The sequence below is a fragment of the Anabrus simplex genome, chromosome 1 (genome assembly GCF_040414725.1).
Source record: "Anabrus simplex isolate iqAnaSimp1 chromosome 1, ASM4041472v1, whole genome shotgun sequence".
Classification (NCBI taxonomy): Eukaryota; Metazoa; Arthropoda; class Insecta; order Orthoptera; family Tettigoniidae; genus Anabrus; species Anabrus simplex.
In genome coordinates, this window is record NC_090265.1 from 1,376,300,884 (window position 1) to 1,376,327,638 (window position 26,755).

General features: G+C 42.5%; 1 protein-coding gene across 2 annotated transcripts in view; it reads left to right on the forward strand.

Moving 5' to 3' along the window:
* Window positions 1-25,114, forward strand: part of LOC136878889 (vascular endothelial growth factor A) — a 240,282-nt gene extending 215,168 nt beyond the window's left edge. For both annotated transcript variants that reach the window (XM_068228991.1, XM_067152474.2), the window contains exon 7: window positions 24,979-25,114. In XM_068228991.1, coding sequence (XP_068085092.1) covers window positions 24,979-25,045 — 67 coding nt within the window. In that variant the 3' untranslated portion in view covers window positions 25,046-25,114. The remainder of the gene's footprint in view (window positions 1-24,978) is intronic.
* The last annotated feature ends 1,641 nt before the right edge of the window (window positions 25,115-26,755 follow it).

Consider the following 26,755-nt stretch of genomic DNA (forward strand, 5'->3'; position numbering starts at 1 on the left):
CCGTAAAGCAAAGTTGGTCTGAAAACAGACCGATGTAAAGATAGTTTCGTCCGGGAGCTGACTTCCTTCTTACAGAACACCGTTGATCGCATCTGCGAGCTCATTGCATTAGCTTTACTATACCTTGATTCAATCTCACTTACTATATTACCATTCTGGGAGAACACACTGTACCGTACCCAGGGGTAAATACCCTCTAGGACGATGCCTCCATTCCTGTATGAACATCCGACTAACTCAGGGTTGGGCAGAGAGTGGGTTGGTCGTCATTGGGTCAGGTTAAAAGTCGAAGTTCCTCACTTAAATATAAATAAATGACAGAAAAATGGAGGTATAACTCGAATGAGAAACAATAATATGGGGTAGGATGAGTTTATTCATAAATATCCCCGAATCATACTAATGAAAATCAAATAAATCAAATCATAAAATGGCATTAACAAAATCTCAAAATTAAAGAAAGAACTGGACATTAAAAAGTTAATGGATCAAAGAAACAAATGTGAAATGAAGTATGAAGCACAACATTGAATACTTGAATACCTTTAGGAATAATTTTCTTCTTATTGTCCATTGTTCATGTAATATGATAACATATGTACGCATATACTGATACGTATTTATTTCGGATGGAGTCACACTTGAAAAAATCACATTGATACGGGTTACGAATTTTATTTAGATTTAGAGGCATCGCAAGATTAAACGTTAAAGGAAAATTACAATATAAGAGAAAGTTACGATGAAAAGAAAAATTAAGATAAAAAGAAAATTAAGACGCAATGGGACATGATATGAATTATGAAAAATACTAGTGACATTTCCTACGCTATATTTACAATGAACAAAAAATTAGCAAAATATCACATCTGTTTACATCGGATAAAGAGAAAAGTCTTACATACTACACAGATTCTACGTGAATCGCGGTTCACCACAAAGGATCTAGTGAGAACTAGATTGACCATCAATATTATTCAGCACTCGGGCTGTTCCCCATTAAAGAACATGACAACATATTCAAACAACATGAAACATCATAAAACACCATCCTGTAAGAGAAAACACATAATTATCCAATCAATATTCATGTGGAAAGCAATGGGCAACATTGCCTTCTTCTTCTTCTTCTTCTTCTTCTGTATTTGCGCACTCAACAGCGCGGTCATCCGACATGCATTTCCTGGTGTGCTGTGATCTGAAAGGAAATATTGGAACTCAACACTGTACTAAGGCTTGGATTCTGTCCGCCAAGATTGTAACACGGAAATACATTTCATTCACGCCGTCTAAGTAAACACGGCCAATATATCAGCTTGCAATGCGATATCATCTTTCGTCGGCTATACGGAAACTCACGTACAATCATATTCCTTCCTAGCACGCTTCGACAATTTATTATACACATCAGATTCATTGGTCTGGAATCAATTCCGTCAATTCTGATAACTAATTTTGAGAACTAATATTCTCTCAGAAGACAATAGCAGGTACATATCCACTGCACATAATTCTTTCCCTTATCAGGCATGCAATCGGCCTGCATAATCACTTTATATCTCCGCATGCATTATCACCTCTCATATTTCTTACAAATCACGTCAGCCTTTTACACTGTGAGGCCAGGTTCAATTCCAGTGCAAATCATTGGGCAAAAAACAGATTCCAACCTAAATTCGAAGATCCTATTCTATCAACGTTGTTATGCAGCTCCTTACGTACAGCTTCTGAAATACCATGGGTCATGCAATTTAACTGTTACTAACTCTCTGAATAATCAAAATAAAATAACATAGCAAGTGTTTAACTTTGAAATTGGATGAACTTGTCAATCTAATCCTCCTAGCACTAATATACACGGAAAATCGGAATAATACTAACTAAATTATCATGCATAAATTCACAACAAATAATTCTAACAATTCCCTCATTATCCCAACGAACTAGTCATAAATCAAAATAAAAATGTAGAGAACATGCATTTCTCTCTTATCCGTATATACAACAATATAAAAGTGAAATAGTCACATGCCGTCAGGCTTACTTTACGTTAAATAAAATCCCTATTCTAAACTGCACTAGTATTTTAACATAACCCATATAACATTCCATAATTAACACATGCGCCTTATCTTGGACGACTCCCTGGATACATGGCAGCAGATCACATCCCCACCTCGTTGGGTGTCTACTCCATGTTGATCACTGCTTCAACACTTCCTTCTTCCATAGGCGAAGCCTTCTTCTTGCTGAAAGTTATTGAACACTCCAACACAGAAGGCTTTGTATGAATATCTCTTCACCGCTCAATTATGCACGTGCCGAACAACCCTATTGTGGCTATAAATTCAGCCAACACAGTGACATATAAATACACTATAAATTTTACACTCGAGAGTTTATGTACACAGTTATTGAGAGCGGCACGCGGTACGTATCGAGAGTTCCTCGCGAAACGCGACCGACACGAAAATATGAGACAACGGAACGTCTCTCCTGCACTTTCCAGACTGCGGCTAATTATCACCGTCTATTTACTGGTAGTGAACTTTGTTATAAAATAATCTGCAATTAACTCTGCACCAGTTAATTTATTCAACTGCACGACTAAAACACTGTTTATTAGTATTGAAGGCCATATATTGTTACTGATATATTCACGTGGCAACTTTCAAGTACAATTCTTGGAGCACAGCGAACAACGTTCACCTCACGTTAGTATCCGAATCAGAGATGCACTTCTTCACTATCCAAACTGCGCGACCAGAGTGACGCTCTCCAGAGCTTGGGGTGCTAAGCAAGCGTGGGTAACGACGTTGTAGCCATGAGATTCCCGCATGTCTAGACAGACCACCAATCAGAATGCTTGCCAATATAATGACACAATAGTAATTATAACATATCAATAAAACACAGTTCAAATAATATCAAATCTCTGCCTATAATTTTTATATCGTATTCCTGATTATTATTTCACTTATAGACCTGTGGAAATCCGTAGAATAACAAAATTTATCTCAAGCAACTGCACATGTTGGTCAACCTGGGATTATGACTTCGCGTGATGTAGACTCCATATTTGCCACATCCTCACGTTCTCATTGGCTGAATATTTCGCTTGGTCAGCGTCTTGTACACGTGCCGAGATGTGCCAACTCTTAGTGACGCTAAGCCATTCTCACGGTCCCGAGGAAGTATTGGGCAATATCCAGCGACTTGATGGCTCCATCGACTTCCGGTCTCAACTATCCTGCGTTTCGTTACTTTAACATAATTATATGACTGAAATTCATATCAATAAAATGTATATATTATGTCAAATAATAATCCGAGCATCTCTTATGGGCCGGCAGGATACGGCTCAACATAACCTAAATATTTAAAATTATCTACCTGTTCCAGCTTTGTATCAGCAATTCTGTTGACTTTCTTACCTAGTGACATCAGTTTAGTCTTCGAGAGGCTGATTTTCCTACCATACTCATTGCAACTATTTTCAAGTTCCAAGAAATTAGACTGCAGGTTTTCGGCACAATCTGCCATTAAGACCATTCCGTGAGATCTATTGTGAGTTCACCTGAATTACACAAAACACTGTTTATTTCGTTTCCCTCCCTGCCACTTTATACCTTTCAGCAGATGATCCATGTAAACTACAAACAGCAAAGGTGAACGATTACAGCCTTGTCTAACCCCTGTAAGTACTCTGAACCAAGAACTCATTCTACCCATACCATCAATTCTCACTGCTGCCCAATTGTTAGCATAAATGCCTTTGATTGATTTTAATAATCTACTCCTAATTTCATAATCACCCAGTAAGGCGAACACCTTTTCCCTCGGTACCCTGTCATATGCTTTCTGTATCTACGAAACATAAACACAACTGCCTATTCCTCTCGTAACATTTTTGAATTTCGTGGCGCATACTGAAAATCTGATCCTGACAGATCGTCTGTGGTCTGAAACCACACTGGTTTTCTTCCATCTTCCTCTCAACAACTGATTTCACCCTCCCTTACAAGATGCAGAAAGATAGGTCCAATTACTGCTTTTGTCCAATCTGAATGTACCTTACCAACACTCCATGCTAATATTACAACTCTATAAAGCCATTTCATCCCTGCCTTCCCACTATACTTCACCATTTCAGGTCTAATTTCATCTATTCCTGCTGCTTTATGACAATGGAGTTTCTTTTACCATCCTTTCCACTTCCTCAAGTGTAACTTCACCAACATCATTTTTTTTCCTCCCCATGAACTTGGTTGTTCGCAACACCACCATGATGATTTCCTTTTATGTTGTGAATATTTTCAAAATATTCCCTCCACCTGTCCAGTGATTCCCTGAGATCTATTATGAGTTCACCTGAATTACACAAAACACTGTTTATTTCGTTTCCCTCCCTTCCCAAGATTCTTTATTACTGTCCAAAAGATTTCCCTGCTGCTTGAGCTAGCCTTTCAAGATTATTACCAAAATCTTCCCATGACTTCTTTTTGGATTCAACAACTATTTTTCCGCTCTGTTTTGTTCATCTACGTACACCCTGTCTGCATCAGCCCTTGTTTGGAGCCATTTCTCATAAGCCTTCTTTCTATGTTTACAAGCTGCTCTCACTTCATCATTCCACCAAGATGTTAGCGTTTTTTCATCTTTACACACAGTCGCTCCTAGGCATTCCCTTGCTGTTTCTACTATAGCATCCCTGTATGCCACCAATTCTCTTTCTAAATCCTGAACCTGCTTACTGTCCACTGTTCAAAACTTCTCACTAATCATATCCATGTACTTCTGTCTAATTTCTTCGTCCTGGAGATTTTCTACCCTTTATTCGTTTGCAGACAGATTTCACTTTCTCTATACTAGGCCTAGCGATACTTAGTTCACTACAGATCAGATAGTAGTCTGTATCATCGAAAAATCCCCGAATAACCCGTACATTCCTAACAAATTTCCTGAATTCGAAGTCGGTTAAGATATAGTCTATTATGGATCTGGTACCCCTCGCCTCCCATTAGTAGTGGTGAATAGCCTAATGCTTGAAGAAGTATTTGTAACTGCTAAACCCATACTAGCACACAAGTCCAGCAAACGCTTCCCATTCCTATCAGCTTCCATAGATTCCCCACATTTAGCAATAACCCTTTCGTATCCTTCAGTTCTCTTTCCAACTCTCGCATTGAAATCGCCCTTTAGCACTATGCTATCCTTGCTATTGACCCTGACTACGACGTCACTCAATGCTTCATAAAACTTGTCAACTCCATCCTCATCTGCACCCTCACATGGTGAATACACGGACACAATTCTAGTCCTAATTCCTCCAACTGACAAATCTACCCACATCATTCGCTCATTTACGTGCCCAACAGAACCTATGTTGCGTGCAATGGTATTCCTGATAATGAGCCCTACCCCAGACTCTGCCCTTCCCTTTCTAACACCCGTCAAGTACACTTCATAATCTCCTATCTCTTCCTCGTTACCTCCCCTTACCCGAATATCACTTACTCCAAGTACATCCAGATGCATCCTCTTTGCTGACTCAGCCAGTTCTACTTACTTTCTTCCATAAGCCCCATTAATATTGACAGTTTCCCATCGAATTCCATTTCGTTTGCCAAGTTGTTTCCAAGAAGTCCCTCGCCTGTCAAATGAGAGTAGGAATCCGTTACTTCCATAGGTCCGAGGCTTGCTGAAAATGTTCTGAGCTCGGTAAATTCATGAAGCAGGATGCTACCCTACTTACACATAGTCCAGCTCAGGATCTATCCTCTAACGGGCTATCTATCTATCTACCTATCTGTGTCGGTGCGACGTAAAGCCCCTAGCAAAAAAAAAAAAAAAAAAAAAAAAAAACTTCCAGTACCCATGGAATATTTTTTAGATGTTCTATATAGGTGAGAACCTTGTGTGTCAGTCTACTTGCCGGCAGTCTGCGAACGTGTCCATCAAATATCAGACGTCTTTTGCGGATGTCTGCTGCAATGTTGCAAAGCTCTTCTGTCGCTTTGCGTGATCTCAGTCTATAACCATCTTTTGTTTTTCGGGGTTCGAGAATTTTCCTCAGGATTCTTCTTTTTGCCGGCCCCGTATTGTAGAGGTAGCGTGCCTGCCTCTTACCCGGAGGCCCCGGGTTCGATTCCCGGCCAGGTCAGGGATTTTTACCTGGACCTGAGGGCTGGTTCGAGGTCCACTCAGCCTATGGGATTAGAATTGAGGAGCTATCTGACGGTGAGATAGCGAGCCCGGTCTCGAAAGCCAAGAATAACGGCCGAGAGGATTCGTCGTGCTGACCACACGACACCTCGTAATCTGCAGGCCTTCGGGCTGAGCAGCGGTCGCTTGGTAGGCCAAGGCCCTTCAAGTGCTGTAGTGCTATGTTAATACATTCTTTTAAAATGTTTTCTAGGTCACTTTTCCCGTTTGTATATGTTGTGAACTCTACCGCCGGCCCCGTGGTGTAGGGGTAGCGTACCTGCCTCTTACCCGGAGGTCCCGGGTTTGATTCCCGGCCAGGTCAGGGATTTTTACCTGGACCTGAGGGCTGGTTCAAGGTCCACTCAGCCTATGGGATTAGAATTGAGGAGCTATCTGACGGTGAGATAGCGAGCCCGGTCTCGAAAGCCAAGAATAACGGCCGAGAGGATTCGTCGTGCTGACCACACGACACCTCGTAATCTGCAGGCCTTCGGGCTGAGCAGCGGTCGCTTGGTAGGCCAAGGCCCTTCAAGGGCTGTAGTGCCATGGGGTTTGGTTTGGTTTGGTTTGGTGAACTCTACCGTATGCTTTCCGAAGTTTTCATAGGCGAATTTTCTGGGCAGCCTTTTCGCCTCCTGTTGGTTCAAGTATTTCCCCCAAGTACTTGAAGCGTGGTACTCGGTTGATTTGCCCATATGTCGTGTTCAAATTTTGGATGTCAAGTTTTGAGCAGAAGAACTTGGTCTTTTCAAAGGAAATTTGTAGGCCAAATTTTCCAGCACATTCGCTAAGGGTTTCAATTTGTTTGACGGCTGTGACTACATCATCTGTCAGTATGGCCAAGCATCTGCAAAAGCGTCCGGCTCCATGGCTAAATGGTTAGCGTGCTGGCCTTTGGTCACAGGGGTCCCGGGTTCGATTCCCGGCAGAGTCGGCAATTTTAACCATCATTGGTTAATTTCCCTGGCATGGGGGCTGGGTGTATGTGTTGTCTTCATCATCATTTCATCCTCATCACGACGTGCAGGTCGCCTACGGGAGTCAAATCAAAAGACATGCACCTGGCCAGCCGAATCCGTCCTGGGTTCTCCCGGCACTAAAAGCCATACGCCATCTGCAAAAGCGAGGCAGGATATCTCAATACCGTCTTTGGGTCGTCCAAGTCATATGGGGCGCCAGTATCCCATGTCCTTCAATGCCTTCTCCCACTCACGGATGACATTGTCTAGGACGAGGTTGAAAAGGAGCGGAGATGGCCGTCACCTTGTCGGACGCCAGTTTTAATCGGGAATGGTTCAGAGATCTCCCCCCATGAATTTAACTTTGGAGATAGTGTCAGTGGGTCTTGCCTTGATGAGGTTGAGGGTCTTGTAGTCAAGCCTCAGTTATTCAAGAATAACGAAGAGAAGACTGTCGATCAACCGAGTCGTACGCTTTCCTGAAGTCAACAAAAATGCAGATGACCGGTTTGTTCCTCAGTGCTAGAGCTGGGAACGGAGCAGTTGCTCCTATGATTGCAATCGGTACTGCGAGTGCAGCGCTCCCTCCGGTATTCTCCGGTAGTAAACTGTTTCTTGGAAACCAATCGGTGTTTTCGGTGGGCGAGCGGAGGACGGAGGAACAGTACTGAATATGTACTGCTTTGCATTTCCAGTAGCGGAGCGCAACGGATGTGGTAGCGACGTAGTAAAAACTGCTTTGTTAGTGTGAAGAAGGCGAATATATGAAATATATACATTCTCATTTATCGTTAGTGTTTAATAATAATATATATCCGATAAAAGTCCATGTAAATAGAATACACCCTTTTCATTATATTTCCTTTGAACTCTGAACAGTGTTGTTCGCCCCGCAGTGTATGGAGCAACGCGTCCGCCTATCAATCGGCGGCCTCGGGTTCGATTCACAGTCGGGTCAGGTTTTTTTAAATTGTAATGATTAGTATCCCTGGCCTTGGGACTGGGTGTTTTTGATGTCCTTAATCTTCCTTTCCTCACACACAACATTCCACACTACAGCCATTCCAATTACACGCAGGTTCATACAATATGGTGCCAGTAGGGGCAAAAGATCCACATGGATCGACGCCCCGAACAAATAGCATTTTAAAGAAAATGACCAGTGTTGAAAAACAAAGCGAGAAGCGGGACTCGAACCAGTGATTACGGAGCTTGAACGCTAACCACTCGACCACCGCCGTTTCGTGTTCGTGACCCCAACGCACCGGTGCATATTCGACACGAAAATTTTATCTTGCGGTTTTCTCGAGAACGCCTTAGTAGTACGCCTTACTACTTGCAAATTATGTTGTCCTAATGGACTACTAAATCTCTACAAAGTTTGAAGGTAGTCCTTGATCCGAACGTCGTGGCCTCCCCTTGTAAGTGTATTGTACCGGTATTCAGTCTGTGCTTATTAAATTTGCGTCTATATTTCCTCTGCTTGTTGTGTTTTGTAGATAATGCAAAGTATATTAGAAAATAATTATGGTATTAGTTTGATATTTAATCCCATTTTAGATGGTATTAATTTTTTTAAATATTTAAAGGAATTTAATAAATTTTTATAGCAATTTGTACCACAAATGCCACGAAGACCGTCTGATGTATGGCATTTTTGAAATTCATCATCATCATCATCATCATCATCATCATCATCATCATCATCATCATCATCTGTTTACCCTCCAGGGCGGCTTTTCCCTCGGACACAGCGAGGGATCCCACCTCTACCGCCTCAAGGGCAGTGTCCTGGAGCTTCAGACTCTTGGTCGGGGATACAACTGGGGAGAATGACCAGTACCTCGCCCAGGCGGCCTCACCTGCTATGCTGAACAGGGGCCTTGTGGAGGGATGGGAAGATTGGAAGGGATAGGCAAAGAAGAGGGAAGGAAGCGGCCGTGGCCTTATGTTAGGTACCATCCCGGCATTCGCCTGGAGGAGAAGTGGGAAACCACGGAAAACCACTTCCAGGACGGCTAAGGTGGGAATCTAACCCACCTCTACTCAGTTGACCTCCCGAGGCTGAGTGGACCCCGTTCCAGCCCTCGTACCACTTTTCAAATTTCGTGGCAGAGCCAGGAATTGAACCCGGGCCTCCGGGGGTGGCAGCTAATCACACTAACCACTACACCACAGGGGCGAACGCAAACTGAATTTCAACAGATCAAAATCTGTTATTCATAGCGTAACAAATAATGAGGCAATCTTGAAACGACTACAGCATTTGAATGACAAATGTAGAAAACTCATGCACCTGTGGACTTAGTACTGAAACCTAAATTGTAATTCCACCCAAGATCACCGTTACTACATTGCCCACATTAAAGCATTTGACTTTTCCGCCAGTGAATTCAATCGGAGGATTACCGGAGGTCTCCAGAGGAAGAGCGAAAACAATTGATCCGCTCCGCTCTTACCGTTCTCAGCTCTAGCCAGTCTGTCTTCGTCTTAGCTATGTCATGTTCCACAGTTTCATCTGAGATTACATCGGCTCGTCATTGGACGTAGAGCTGGGAAACGGAGCAGTTGCTCCTACGATTGCAATCGGTAGTGCGAGTGCAGCGCTCCCTCCGGTATTCTCTGGTAGTAAACTGTTGCTTGGAAACCAATCGGTGTTTTCGGTGGGCGAGCGGAGGACGGAGGAACAGTACTGAATGTGTGCTAGCTTGCAGTTCCAGTAGTGGTGCGCAACGGATGTGGTAGCGACAAATACTGCTTTATAAGTACGGTGAAGGCGAATACATGAAATATACACATTCTCATTTATCGTTCGTGTTTCATTTGTCGATTACTTTTGTAACAATTTGCTTTACGTCATGCCGTCTTATGGCGACGATGTGATAGGAACGGCTAAGGAGAGCAATTTCTAGGCGTGAAAATGGAAAATGATGTAAAACCATCTTCAGGGCTGCCGACAGTGGGGTTCGAACCCACTTTCATCCTGGAGATAGTGGGTTCGAATCCCACCGTCAGCAGCTCTGAAGATGGTTTTCCGTGGTTTCCAACTTCACCAGACAAATGCCGGGATGGTACCTTAGTGAAGGCCACGGCCGCTTCCTTCCCACTCCCAGGCCTTCCCTATACCATCGTCGCCACAAGACCTATCTGTGGCGGTGCGACGTAAAACAAAACAAACAACGTATCCCCGACCCAAAGTCTCACACTCCAGTACACTGTCCTTGAGGCGGTATAAGTGGGATCCCTCTCTGAGTCCGAGGGAACACCCAACAATGGAGGGTGAATTGATAGAAAGATTATTATTATTATTATTATTATTATTATTATTATTATTATTATTATTATTACTATTATTATTGTACTCCCATAACCACTTCTGTGGTTTTGTGCGACGCTAAGATGCCGGCATTTTTTCTCACAGGAGTTCTTTCATGTGGCCGGTACACCTGCCGACATGAGACTCTCGTATGTGACCACCTTCAAGTACCGTCGAGCAAAGTCGGAATTGAAACCGCAAGCTTGAGCTCAGAAGGCTCTACCGTCTGAACTACTCAGCCCGGTACAGCACATAACCAGTTCCAAACAGTTCGTACTCTTCAGTAAAAATTGAAATGGCGTATGACTTTTAGTGCCGGGAGTGTCCGAGGACAAGTTCGGCTCACCAGATGCAGGTCTTATGATTTGAAGCCCGTAGGCGATCTGCGCGTTGTTATGAGGATAAAATGATGATGAAGACGACACATACACCCAGCTCCAGTACCAGCGAAATTAACCAATTACGGTTAAAATTCCTGACCCTGCCGGGAATCGAACGCGGGACCCCTGTGACCAAAGGCCAGCACGCTAACCATCTAGCCATGGAGCCGGGTGTACTCTTCCGTAATAAATGAGCTACGAGTATAATTAATGTAAGAGCATCGTATATAATACATGTTTACATGCAATAGAATATAATTATTACTTAAAGTTTTTTACTATTAATAATATTGTAAATGCATTTGCAGCGGTATAACATATGCCAATATTCAATCCACCTGTACCAATTGCAAACTGAATGTCAGCTGATCAAAATCTGTTATTCATAGCGTAACAAATAATGCGGCGATCTTGAAACGACTACAGCATTTGAACGACAAGCGTATGGGAACACATGCATCTGTGGAATTAATAATGAAATCTAAATTGTAATTCCTCCTAAGACTTCCGTTACTACATTGCCCACATTAAAGCATTTGAATTTTCCGCCAGTGAATTCAATCGGAGGACTACCGGAGGTCTCCGGAGGACGAGCGGAAACAACTGTTCCGCTCCGCTCCTACCGTTCCCAGCTCTACTCAGTGCTTTGTATTTAAATGTTGCCTTCAAGTTGAATATTTGTTCTGCACACGAGCGACCAGTGCGGAGGTGTTTCCCCTCTTCCACTAGCGAGTAGGAACTCCGAGTAAGCACTTCACTTGTATGCATATCACCATTGTAGCGGCGATTAGGGAGGGGGGACGAGGGGTAGACCCCCACCTTGTGGAGAAAAAATACATTTTATTCTATTTTAGCCACCTGACTTCTTTAAGTTTCGAACAGACTGAAAAACCTAAAAGTTACTAAAGATCGTCTGAAACTAGAAATTATTTTAAAAAAAGCAATTTGTACAATCCCTATTGTTTTTCACCTAATTCCTTCCTTTAATTTAATTATTATAAAAAATACTTCGCGGAAATTCGCAAAAAAATGCTCGTTGCGGCTAACCGATTCGTAAAATGCAGCAACGGGTAGTATGTGCTAGCGCTGTGAAGAGGAGACGGACCTCCTGTTGATTGAATCGGATAATACGATTACAGCGCTCTTCCGGAGACCTCCGGTAGTCCTCCGATTGAATTCACTGGCGGAAAATTCAAATGCTTTGATGTGGGCAATGTTGCAACGGTGATCTTGGGAGGAATTACAATTTAGATTTCAGTACTAATTCCACAGATGCATGTGTTCCCCTACGTTTGTCATTCAAATGATGTAGTCGTTTCAAGATCGCCGCATTATTTGTTACGTTATGAATAACAGATTTTGATCTGCTGACGTTCAGTTTGCAATAGGTGCAGGTGGATAGAATACTGTAGATTGAATATTGGCATATATTATACCGTTGCAAATGCGTAAACAAAATTGTTAATACTGGTAGTAAAATAGTTTAAGTGGTAATTATATTCCATTGCATGTAAACATGTATTATATACGATGTTCTTACATTAATTATACTCGTAGCTCATTTATTACGGAACAGTACATCCGGCTCCATGGCTAAATGGTTAGCGTGCTGGCCTTTGGTCACAGGGGTCCCGGGTTCGATTCCCGGCAGGTTCGGGAATTGTGACCTTAATTGGCTAATTTCGCTGGCGCTGGAACTGGGTGTATGTGTCGTCTTCATCATCATTTCATCCACATCACAACGCGCAGATCGCCTAAAGACGTCAAATCAAAGGACCTGCATCTAGTGAGCCGAACTTGTCCTCAGACACTCTCGGCACTAAAAGTAATACGCCATTTCAATTTTTACTGAAGAGTACGAACTGATTGAAACTGGTTATATGCTGTACCGGGCTGAGTAGTTCAGACGGTAGAGCGCTGGCCTTCTGAGCTCAAGCTTGCGGTTTCAATTCCGACTTTGCTCGGCGGTACCTGAAGGTGGTCAGGTGTACCGGCAGTAGCGGCGATTGGGAATTAGAAGTAGGGGGGGGGGAATGTAAAGACAACAAAGTACCCCAGTTTGTGGGATATAGCGGGGGGGGGGGTATATACGTTATACATTAAAACTGAAAAAAAAAAGCTACTAAATGGAATTTCGACAGAGAGGTAAAGATTCTCAGCCTACCAACTTACCTGTGTTGATAATATTTATTTGAGATTTTGATTCAATACTATACAATAAAACTTTCACGAGAGGAACAATATTACACATGTATTACAATTAAATAGACGTACGGCGTGATTATATAATTAAAATCATTTAGTATTTGACTACAAACTAAAAAAAAAAACACTAACTGACACTAAATAGACTGCCAGACTAACGAATGCACGCGTACCCTTCCTCACAGCACATACAAAGTCTCCACTACAGTACTCGCTGTGGCGCTATACAAATCGGTTAACCGCGTGAACGACTTTGTTGCCTATTTCCGCTAATAATTTCGTTATTAATTAAAGCAAATAATTAGCTGATAAGACAACAGGGCTTGTACAAATTGCTTGTTTTAATAATTCCTATAATACCTTGTTTCATCCAGCTAAAACGGAATACAAATGCAAAGTTTTCTCCACAAAGTAGGGGGGCGACTGTCCCCTCTCGCCCCTCCCCCTAATCGCCGCTACTGAACCGGCACATGAAAGAACTCCTGTGGGACAAAATGTCGGCACCTTAACGTCACAAAAAACCACAGAAGTGGTTATGGGAGTACAATAATAATAATAATAATAATAATAATAATAATAATAATAATAATAATAATAATAATAATAATAATAATAATAATTCCATCAATTTACCCTCCAGGGTTGGGTGTTCCCTCGGACGCAGAGAGGGATCCCACCTATACCGCCTCAAGGACAGTGTCCTGGAGCGTGAGACTTTGGGTTTTGTTTTATGTCGCACCGACACAGATAAGTCTTATGGCGACGATGGGATAGGGAAGGTTTGGGAGTGGGAACGAAGCGGCCGTGGCCTTCAGTTAGGTACCATCCCGGCATTTTCCTGGAGGAGAAGTGGGAAACCACGGAAAACCATCTTCAAGGCAGCCGACAGTGGGATTCGATCCCACTATCTTCCGGATGAAAGTGGGTTCGAACCCCACTGTCGGCAGCTCTGAAGATGGTTTTACGTCGTTTTCCATTTTCACGCCTAGAAATTACTCTCCTTAGCCGTTCCTATCACATCGTCGTCATAAGACGGCATGACGTAAAGCAAATTTTTACAAAAGTAATCGACAAATGGACCACGAACGATAAATGAGAATGTATATATTTCCCATATTCTCCTTCGTCATACTTATAAAGCAGTATTTACTATGTCGCTAGCACATCCGTTGCGCACCACGGATGGAACGGCAAGCGAGGCACACATTCAGTACTGTTGCTCCGTCCTCCGCTCGCCCTCCGCTCGCGTGCCGAAGCACCGATTGGTTTCCCAGCAACAGTTGACTACCGGAGAATATCGGAGGGAGCGCTCACTCGCACTACCGATTGCAATCATAGGAGCAACTGCTCCGTTCCCAGCTCTATTCGCAACAGTAGCTCCGAGTGTAAGGACTTAGTGGGCTGTAATTTCAAACTTACGTCCATGAATGTAGGCGCCCTATAAAAATCGTTACCTACATAATCAAAAATTGATTTATATCACCGATATTCCATACAATACCCCTTAACAAAGAACGTGTAGTCATTTAGAATAATTAATGCATTCTCTCATTTGTTATCAAGAAAATGCAATTATATCGACATATAATACATACCCCATATACCTGTAGGTATAAACCCTGTAGATACAACAAACAATATATCTTAATAGGTTCAGTTGTTCCTCAGAAAAGTACAGACCCTACCTGTGCAGAACGTACACAGTGGTTCGTTCATTATTATTATTATCATTATTATGGAAATATTCCCATTATATTGGCGCTAGAATACAGTAATTTCAAGTTAAATTTGAATTCGTTTTTAATTTCTGGACATATGTAAAACACGTGAAAGACGTGGCAGAAGTAAGGAATGATTATTTACGAACGGAGGGAGGAGTTCAAGCGGTTCAAATCTGTAAATGCTGCTCTGTAAAACATGGCACAAATGACTACTAACCACTGGTCTTGCGTTGTAGGTGGCAGCGCGTCCGCCTGTCACCTGGCGGCCCTGGGTTCGATTCCCGGCCAGGTCAGTTTTTTAATTGTATTTTATTAATATTCCTGGCCTGGGGACTGGGTGTTTGTGTCATCCTTAACGTTCCTTTCCTTGCATTCAGCACTTTACCCTACCGCCATTTACATAATACACGCAGGTTTCCTCATATATGGTGCAAATAGGGGCAAAGGATCTTCATAGGTCGACGCCCCGAACAAATAGCATTAAAAAAAGTTAAAGAAGGAGTGTAGTTTCGCGCAAAAACAGCGACGTCATAAATTCCTGTGAAAATGCTCGTTCATTCCTCCCGTATGAAGTTCACACTACGCGCTTGTCATTCAATGTTTTTTTTTTCTTTGCTAGTTGTTTTACGTCGCACCGACACAAATAGGTCTTATGCGACGATGGGATAGGAAAGGTCTAGGAAGTGGAAGGAAGCGGCCGTGGCTTTAATTAAGGTACAGTCCCGGCATTTGCCTGGAGTGAAAATGGGAAACCACGGAGAACCATCGTCAGGGCTGCCGACAGTGGGGCTCGAACCCATCATCTCCCGAATACCATCTTCAGGGTTGCCGGCAATGGGGTTCGAATCCACTATCTCCCGGATGCAATCTCACAGCTGCGCGCCCGTAACCACACGGCCAACTCGCTTGGTCGTACCGACTGTAACAGCCTGCCTGTATATTGGTGGGAAGTAGCTGGGGTGTAAGATAACTTTCTTCTTTAGCATGCCATTCCTCTGGTTCATACATTTTCTGATATATCTGGTACGTAACACACTGGTTCGTCATTGTATTCGAGCTATAAAATCCCTACTCTGAGCCACTGATTGGAATGAGTAGTGTGCATATTTAACGAAATAATGACAGAGGAGTGGTCACGGCAGTCTGCGACCTGGTTATTCAAGTTCTGGAACTTTGGACTCTTAGATCGGCACCGTAGTACTGTTCGTTGAAAGTGAGAAAGTGTGCGGTTTTTCATTTGATCGAGTATTTTATATGATAACATTGCTTTCAATCGCTACATTCCTACTGACGTTTTTGTAATGACCTATGTTGAATTCAGTTAGGAAAACCACCAAGTCAGTCTTTCTGAGAATCCCGTAGCGAAGCACGGGTACATCAGCTAATAATAATAATAATAATAATAATAATAATAATAATAATAATAATAATAATAATAATAATAATATTGGCTTTACGTCCCACTAACTACTTATAAGGTTTTCGGGGACGCCGTGATGCCAGAATTTGGTTACGCAGGAGTTCTTTTACGTGTAATTAAATCTACCAACACGAGGCAGACGAATTTGAGCATCTTCAAATATCACCGGACTGAGCCAGAATCGAACCTGCGAAGTTGGGGTCAGAAAGCCAATGCCTCAAACGTCCGAGCCACTCAGCCCGGCATGCAATGATAATAGTATTAATTATTTCATAACGAAGTAATTTACAGTCACGGACAAGGCCTAAATTATAACATGTTTATATTTAAGAAAATACATAATTATGTTTGTACATAATAATGCTATGTGTAATATTGATAAATAGTTAAGGTATTAACTGAGGGGCCTAGTTTCGCACAATAGTAGCGACAAGTTTTAAATTCCTGAGAAAATGCTCTTCCATTTCTCCCGTACCAAGTTCACACTACGCGCTTGTCATTCAATCGGAGGTTCTGTTACATAATTATTATGTCTGTACGTAAGAATGCTAGGCCTATTTGTAATATCGCCAAATAACTGAAGTATTAACGGAGGGGCGTAGTTTTTCACATTAATAGCGACAAGTTATAAATTCCTGTACAAATGCTCGTTCATTTCTCCCGTGCCAAGTTCAAACTACGCGCTTGCAATTCAATCGGAGGTTCTCCGGAGGCAAACGATTGAAAGCGCCCGGAGCCTCCGCTCCGTAAACAACCGCTCCGTTAACAGCGCTAGTATGTGCTGTGAGAAAGAGTAGTAGGAGTATCTGTATATATTTTCCCAAGGTCATAGACACAAAGGTATGATTCACCCGCTTGCCGCGCGTTTTCGTCAGTCTGGCAGTCTCACTCAGTAAATGTGTCTGTGTAATTCTACCTAGTGTCTGTTACTTTGTTAGTGTGTAGTCCAATACTAAATTAATTTTTAATTGTATAATCATGTCGTACTTCTATTTAACTGTAATCCATGTGTAATTATTGTCCCTTTGGTAGAAGTTTTATTGTCTGCCTGTCTGTCTATCTGTCTGTCTGTTAGGCCATCAGCCCAGTGGCTGATTGGATTCTCAACCAGCACCCCCAAAGGCTATGCAGCTATAGGAAAACCACAAAAAACCAACGGTAGCACCAAAATGAGGCGTACTAGGCAAGATGAGGAGTGAGGTAGTTTGCCATTGCTTTCCCGACTGGGCCAGAAAGTGCTACTGCAGCACGACTAACCCTATGAGCAACACCTTTCATAACACCCAGATGCACTAGTCGTGCTCTGAATGTCATTACTCAGCACCACCCATACCCCAGCAGCTTCCATATTGTCACAGCCATGGATGAGACTGGGACTTCGGTGGAAGCTACACTTTGCTCTGGACTGTGCCAAGAGATGGATGCAAAAGTACTGCATCAATCAAGAAATGACAGCAGGCAGAGTTTTATTGGAGGCCTATAGTACTAGCATTACCGCACTATATTTGGTAGACTCAACCTTTACGTTACTGTAGAAATTAGCTCAGACAGCATTAAAAATACCAGTTTGCAGCTTTAAAAAAATATGTTATGTCCTCCACCCAACACTCCCTCCCTCCTTTATCCCTTAAAATCGGGTTTATTTAGTTGTCTATACATTTTTTGCCCCCCTACTTCTAACTCCCAATCGCCGTTACTGCATATCACCCCATATTTCTTCTAGATAAGTATCTTCCTCCATTCACTTCATGTGACCCCAACACTGAAGCCGGTTTATACGTACAGCTTCATCCAGCGAAATGTCTGGCTCCATGGCTAAATGGTTAGCGTGCAGGCTTTTTGTCAGAGGGTTCCCGGGTTTGATTCCCGGCAGAGTCGGGAATTTTAACCATAATTGGTTAATTCTCCTGGCCATATGTGGCTGTATGTGTCGTCTTCATTATCATTTCATCCTCATCACGACGCGCAGGTCACCTAAGGGAGTCAAATCAAAAGACCTGCACCACACCTACCCCGCGGCCACACGCCATTAAATATATATCCAGCGAAATTACTCCGAACTTATCCTGTTCAAGGTTAATAACTGATAGGTGATTTGTTAATTATGAATAACATAATAACATAATGTTTAGCATGCTGGCCTTTGGTCCAAGAGGTTCCGGATTCGATTCCCGGCCGCATAGGGGATTTTAACATTCATTGGTTAATTCTAGTAGCTCGGGAGTCAGGGTGTGTGTGTGTGTGTGTGTGTGTGTGTGTGTGTGTGTGCCGTCTTCAGCATTAGAATTCATCATAGTTGGGCTGAGTCGTGGCAGGTTTGATCCTGGCTCAGTCCGGTGATATTTGAAGGTGCTCAAATACGTCAGCCTCGTGTCGGTAGATTTACAGACACGTAAGAGAACTCCTGAGGGACTAAATTCCGGCACCTCGGCGTCTCCGAAAACCGTAAAAGTAGTTAGTGGGGCGTAAAGCAAATAACATTATTATTAGCCCTATTCTCACAGACGCGCAAGTCGCCTATAAAGGGTCAACTCGAAAGACCTGCACTAGACCTTTCCGGAGGCCACACGTCGGTATATAACCCACTAGCATATTTGAAAGGTAATGTTTGTCATTGAACTGACAATGATCGGCCAAAATACATAACAGAGAAGACGGCTAATGAATTAATCAACTGAACTTGTATGTCCATTTTACTTATTAACTTCCTGCTTCCGTGAACATATGAGCTCTTTTGGAAGAAAAAAGATTTCATCATCATCATCATCATCTGTTTACCCTCCAGGTTCGGTTTTTCCCTCGGACTCAGCGAGGGATCCCATCTCTACCGCCTCAAGGGCAGTGTCCTGGAGCTTCAGACTCTTGGTCGGGGGATACAACTGGGGAGTATGACCAGTACCTCGCCCAGGCGGCCTCACCTGCTATGGTGAACAGGGGCCTTGTAGGGGGATGGGAAGATTGGAAGGGATAGGCAAGGATGAGGGAAGGAAGCGGCCGTGGCCTTAAGTTAGGTACCATCCCGGCATTCGCCTGGAGGTGAAGGGGGAAACCACGGAAAACCACTTCGAGGATGGCTGAGGTGGGAATCGAACCCACCTCTACTCAGTTGACCTCCCGAGGCTGAGTGGACCCCGTTCCAGCCCTCGTACCACTTTTCAAATTTCGTGGCAGAGCTGGGAATCGAACCCGGATCTCCGGGGGTGGCAGCTAATCACGCTATCCACTACATCACAGAGGCGGACAGAAAAAAAGATTTACCGTATATAAACCTCAAACATGTAGGGAAATATCTCGATGGTGTAGTGAAAGTTCACAGTAAATAAAGCGAGATTGCGATTGCGATAGTCCGGCCAGTGAATGTTTAGCGGGCTTGATGCGAGGTCAGTGACCGGTATGTGTGCTTTAGTAGGAAGTAGTGATAGAACGGGAAGCGCGGAGTGGGTCAGCGCCCAATGAACCACAAAATGACCGTTCAGAGTGTGTGAAGGTTGTCAAGTACAAAACTACATTCTCGCTTAACCTTTTGCCGAACGATAGTGTAACGCAAGAACATCTTGTTGTTTGGAACATTAGTCCATACACTTGATGCAACTCTCCGTGTCAGCCTATCTTGCGATGACCTGCCCAGCTACATGGCTATATGGTTAGCGTGCTGGTTTTTGGTCACAGGGGTCCCGGGTTCGATTCCTGGCAGGGTCGGGAATTTTAACCACCATTGGTTAATTTCTCTGGCACGGGGGCTGGGTGTATGTGCCGTCTTAATCATCATTTCATCCTCATCGTGACGCGCAGGTCGCCTACGTGCGTCATATCGAAAGACCTGCATCTGGCGAGCCGAACATGTCCTCAGACACTCTCGGCACTAAAAGCCATACGCTATTTTATTTGTGCTAACCTTTTCATATCTCCTTAACTATTCCATCCAATATCTGTCATATTGATGTCTCGGCCTCCCAGTGGCGAATTTAACATTTCTGCGTCCCGAAGCATACATTTTAAATGCCCTCTACCAATAAAAAACGATAATCCAGTATTTGAAATAACTATACGATATAGCACACCATAAAAGTAACATTTAAAATATTAGACTATGCAAAAGCAAAGTGTTTGGAATCTGATAACTTAAAGATGAAAATAAACTAACCAACCAACCATAGTTCTTCTTTAGCCCCCAATCAAACAATACAGGAATGATGTATTATGATAGGATAATGCTTCCGTCACACCAAGGTCTCCGAACTTCCCAAGAAAATGTACAACCTGTAAAAGTGAAACAATTAGCTCCTCTACAGGACTAGTTTCATACAGGTGGTTAGCAAAGAAGGGGACACCGAGATACCTTTTACCAGTAGTGATATATCAAGAAAAAAGAATTGTCATATTGAAAGGCGATGAGGGTGACAAGTATTAAATGTATGATCCTTGGCTGTAAGACCACACAGGAGTTGTATTTTTCTAAGAATTAATAGCGAAAAATTAACCAAATTACTTCTAAACGTAAATATACAAAAGTACTATTGTAGAAATTAACAAAAATTAGTATTTACCAAAATTTATCGCCCTCTAACGTCGCCACCCGTAGGGACGTGCCAAATGGGCCTATATTACAGCATAAATCCACCTCTGGGTTTCACTCTGACATTCTTAACCCGTACATTCCCCCCTCTCTCTCCCCCCCCCCCAAAAAAAAAACTGAACAACTCCTAGGTGTCTCAGTATGCATCTTCTTCTACCGAGTGAGCTGGTTGCACGGTAAGATCCGTGCAATTATTAGCTTAAATTCGGGAGATAGTGGGTTTGAATCCCACCAGGCCTGAAGATTGTTTTCCGTAGTTTCCCATTTTTACATTGGGGGCTGCACCTTAATTAAGGCCATGGTCGCTTCCTTCCTCTTTTCTACTCGGTCGTCGTGAAAATCTGAGTTAATGCGACGTTAAAACACTACCAAAGGAACATCTCTTCTTCTGGCCGAATTTCACCAAATCATTCTTCTCTCAATAACTGAATTCACTGTATCGTCATTTGTGATCCGATACACTCATCTTACCTTCCCTATTGTACTGTAGCTTGACATTTCAAAGACTTCTGTTCTGTTTCTTTCTGCACCAGCCGCTGTCCATGTTTCACTTCCATACAACACGCAGAAGCCCTCGAAAACACCTTTCTAATAGGTATGCATGTTCATTTTTGAAGTGAATAAATCTATTTCTTACGAAAGGCTTTCCTAGCTTGGGCTAACCGGCATTTTATATCCTTCTCACCTCCACCATGTCATTATTGTACTGCTTCTTTCAAGACTTCCTAATCTGGTATTTCTTGCATCACTCGACCTCATTCCATTCTCTCTTTTAGACTTATGTTTCCATAAGCATGACGCGCGTGAAATGTGGACTCGGGATATCTTATTCAAAAGCTGGAAGTAATGTACAAGAAATTAGCGAGAAAGTGATTGCTGGCACAAACAATTCGGAACAATGGCAGGAGGGTATTCCAAATGAGGAGATAAGAGCTATTTAGGAATAAACTTGATGGATGAACTGTACTTATAAACTGGCTACGTTGGTGGGGTCATGTGAGACAAGATAGGAGAATAATGGTTTCGTCCATGGATGGTAAGATAACTGGAGGGAGACCGAGTCGACGATGGTTAGACTCGGTTTTTAATTATCTAATGAGGAGAAGTATGGCACTGAACGAGGCCTCAATGCTAGTTGCAAATAGAGGATTGTGGAGGCGTTCAGTTAATTCACAGAGGTTTGCTGACTGAACGATGAGGGGCATAACAATAATGAATATGTATGGAAAGGGTCAGGAAAGGCCAGGAACACTAAGGGGTGTACAAACAACATTTAAAGAGTGAGGGCGGTGGGAAAATACCCTACAGCCCTTCCTCGCTATTTTCATAGATTCTTATCATTGAATTCTGATTGTTGTTCAGATTGTAGGTATCCTTTCTATCTCTGTACTTGATTTAAATCACTTGCAGAAACTTTACCATCTCGTTGCTATATTATCTTCAAATGATGAATGATACTTTGATCAAAAAAATGCTAAATATGTGAAACCAAAATAATAAATACATTGCTCTGAAAAGTACATCGTCGACTAAATATTTGAAAAATTGTTTGAGGTTCTCTAATTCTATGCTAAAGGTTCTGATATTGAAATTTAGCGCCGTCAGTTGCCATTTAAACGTGCTTAAATGCGGGACACACATTCCAGTAGATTTTCTAGCACGTTCAAAAGAACCCCGACATTCCGGTGCCCCTTAAAATAATCTGTAGTATTTAAAATACAAGGAATACTAATCAAACATATAAATGAATATCCGAACAAAGTTTTCAGATCATTTGGTAGCTTATTTTCGCCTGTGCGTTCATTTTCCTTTTAGCCTCCCTTCTATATTCAATTCCAGGGCTCAGAACTTGTGAATAGGCTGAGTATCGCACTGTTTCTACGTATTTATGGCAGGCCACCATCCATCATCTTTCCTTCCGGCCTCGCTCGACCAGCTCTTGTTTTTTCCCTACATCGGCGTGTTAGGTTTGCGCGGGCTTTAGCTTTCATTTCTGCGCCTTTCCTGACCCTTCTCTCTCTTTATCCAATATCCCCATTCTTCGAGAGCTTGAACGCTATTCTTTCCCCTTCGGCGAAAGTTGCGAATGATTGATAATATTGTGTTTTGTCTTCTAATGCAACATTCATCTCTACCAGAACATCATGTACCCTCAACTTGATCATTGCAGCGTTCCACAAAGAGGTTAAAACCATTATTGTTATAAAAGCTCTCTCTCTCTCTCTCTTTCTCTCTGTTTCTGCATGTGTGTAAGAAAGACAAATAGAAACAGAGAGAGAAATCTGTGTTCTATGGACAGCAATTTTATGAAAATGCGTGTTTCTTCTCCGCTGTCAGAAAGTATGTTCACTTGGTACAGTATGTGAGTTAATTACTAAATTTCCAACCATTTAAACAAGATGTAATGTTGCATATAATGCATATTTTGCCTGTTATTTTGATAAGCATAATATTTCAGCGTTCGCCTCTGTGGTGTAATGGTTAGCGTGATTATCTGCCAACACCGGAGGCCCGGGTTCGATTCTCGGCTCTGCCACGAAATTTGAAAAGTGGTACGAGGGCTCAGCTCTCGGGAGACCAACTGAGTAGAAGTGGGTTCGATTCCCACCTCAGCCATCCTGGAAGTGGTTTTCCGTGGTTTCCCCACTTCTCCTCCAGGCAAATGCCGGGATGGTACCTAACTTAAGGCCACGGCCGCCTCCTTGCCTCTTCCTTGTCTATCCCTTCCAATCTTCCCATCCACAAGACCCCTGTTCAGCATAGCAGGTGAGGCCTCTTGGGTGAGGTAATGGTCATCCTTCCCAGTTATATCCCCGACCCAAATTCTCATTCTCCAGGACTCTGCCCTTGAGGCGGTAGAAGTGGGATCCCTCGCTGAGTCCGAGCGAAAACCAACCCTGGAGGGTAAACAGATTAGGAAAGAAAGAAAGAAAGAAAGAAAGAAAGAAGAAAGATAATATTTCAGCACTTTGCAAAATTATGCTGCTATTTGCTTGTTTTTACGTGTGTATAATATACATATATTTTGTTTATTTTATCTTCATATTTAATTTACAAAGGCGATATTTCCGAATAATATGTTCCATCGAGTCAGTCTTAAAACTTGGCAACACTGATTGAAGCTAACGCACAACGCAAGATAATATTAAACGTAAATGCTCGAAGTGTGCGCTGCGCAGAGTCCAAGAACAGACAACGAAGAAGCAGAAGAAGAAGTAAATGCTCGAAGTGTCTCTATACAGAAACTGTTTGGTGAATTTTCAAACAGTAACTTTGCACAGTTCTCCTTACATTTGTGCGAAGCAGTTTTAGTGGCAGACTTTCATTTTGAAAACTCACCAACACCACCCTCCGAAATTTCATTGAGCAGTATCCAATCTACTATTCGTAAAAATTATGTGTTACGATCTTGCCAACCCCACAGTGTAAGGGTAGCGTGACTGCCTCTTACACGGAGGCCCCGGGTTCGACTCCCGTCCAGGTCAGGGATTTTTACCTGGATCTGAGGGTTGGTTCGAGATCCAATCAGACTATGTGATTACAATTGAGGAGCTATCTGACGGTGAGATGGTGGCCCCGGTCTGGAAAGTCAAGAATAACGACCGAGAGGATTCGTCGAGCTGACCACACGACACCTCATAATCTGCAGGTCTTCGGGCTGAGCAGTGGTCTCTTGGTAGGTCATGGTCCTTCGGGCTGTTGCGCCATGAGGTTTGGTTTGGTGTTTTGATCTTACAAATGAAAATATTAAAGAGCAGATCGGAAATCATTTTGTGTGGGTGTCAAGGAAATGGTAAACTTATTCATACCAAATGAAACTACTTTTGGAATGCAAAATATTATGTATCGAAAGTAATTCATGTTTCACATTCTTTACCACTTGAACATTTTTCATAAGAAGAATAAGAAGAATATACTTATTTCAAAATAATCAATATTTGGTTTTTGAAGGAGTGGGATTGGTCGGCGAGTATTCAGTTTTGTAACTCTTGTATAGTTATAAATCATATTTATTTTAGAATTGTTGTGTCGTTTTACTTAATTCAAAGGGTCGTTGTTTTAAAGGACAAAACAACGAAGTCATCAGCCTTAATTTGATCTCTCTATATGTTTAGGGATATTCATTCTTTAAAGCTTTTAATATGTTTTGTGCGCCTTGAGCTGATTCAATTACAACTTGTACTCTGTTCTCAGATGTGTCCAATTATCGAGTCTGCAACATCCAAGTTGGCAGAAGGGGTTCAACCAAGTCGTCAAATAGACAGCGACTAGAATATTACTTTTGCCCAACTTCCGCAAGTAACAAGAAATGTCTCCTTGAATATACTTTGTATAGTTGTTAACTATTGAAAAATAAATATGTTACAAAAACATTTTCAGTTTATCTTTATGAAGCTTTTGATAATGTATACGGCATCTTACTTCGATCCTTTTCCACCTCCATAACCACGAGTATCCTATGAGGACACCAAACCTCATGGTGGACGTTTCGATTCTGGGCCACAGAAACTATGGATGCCATTTATGAGTGTGGTTTTGATCAGATTCTCTCTCTCTCTCTCTCTCTCTCACACACACACACACACACACACACACACACACACACTCACACACACAAAATACAGTGCAGTGCTTGAAGTTATGCGGCACTTAAGGATTTCCCCAGCCGTAAAATAATTACACTGGCAGGTAGGCTAACGGCACTGCAATAACAAAGTTACAATAGCTCAAACTTGTTCAAGAAATAGACCGCATTACAAATTCCAAAGGTGAAGCAACATAACTAGAGCTTTTGGTACCATCTAATTTCCGATCCTTGGCAGTATTGCTTTGCTGCTTTTAGGGTTTAAGTTATTAATACCGTATCACGAAAGAATATCCTCCTCTGTCTTCCTAGATCCTTAACCCTTCTTATTGCCATTATTGTGGTGGTGGTGGTTATTGTTTTAAGAGGAAGTACAACTTGGCAACCATCCTCTATGAACGCAAATCAGAGAGAAGAAATGAAGAGGTCCGCTCTTGGAAAAATAACGGTATCGGCAAAAGAAAGGAAAAAGGCCTCTCAAACCTGATACCGTCGGGATCAGAAAAGAAGAAGAGTTAAACAATGGAGATCTGATAGTAAAGCCGAAGATGAGGAGCCTGACACAAGTAAGCGGAAGCAATGCCGGACTCAGCTAGGGTTGCCGTGGTCGCCAACCGACGCCCCCAAGTTGAGAGCCCCTGGTCCCCTTTTAAGTCATCTCTTAGGACAGGCGGGGGATACTACGGATGTACCATTATTATAATTTGTGTATCATCAGTCGTTTATACTATACTAGCAAGATACCCGTCTACGGTATTATAATGAAATTTATAATTGAATGCTTAACGTTTTATATATAATCCGACGAAATTCGCGATCTAACTCGTTTTCTGAGAGAATCCGCCAAAATTCGTGATCTGACTCGTTTTCTGAGAGATTACGGCAAGGTTCCTCCCTTTTTTCAATCTTTCTTTCCAGCAATCGATTTGGTACTTCCCGGGCTAGGTCCAGGAATTCCACCCGGCCAGTTGGGTCCCTAAATCTTTGCATTCTTTACCTATAAGCATTTTAATATAGATCAAATCCTTGAGGAGATCCGGCGTGGTGTCGTATTGGGTGCCTTGGCGGTAATGAACCCGAGGCCGGACTGCAGTCGTAGTCATTACCCGGCCAAGACCCGTTTCCAGCGCGGTCCGCACATTTTGACGACGGTCCAGAACAGAATTATTATTATTATTATTATTATTATTATTATTATTATTATTATTATTATTATTATTATTATTATACAACACGGGCAAGGAAGCAGGACAGACGTGTTTCTGGTTCGCTGCGAATTCCTCACTTTCCTTTTTGCTGCTGCTTATAAGACCTTTCTGACATTAGAACCTGAGTGTTCGCTCGTCCTGCTGGGTCACTGGGGGAGGAGATTTAGACCCTGTGAGG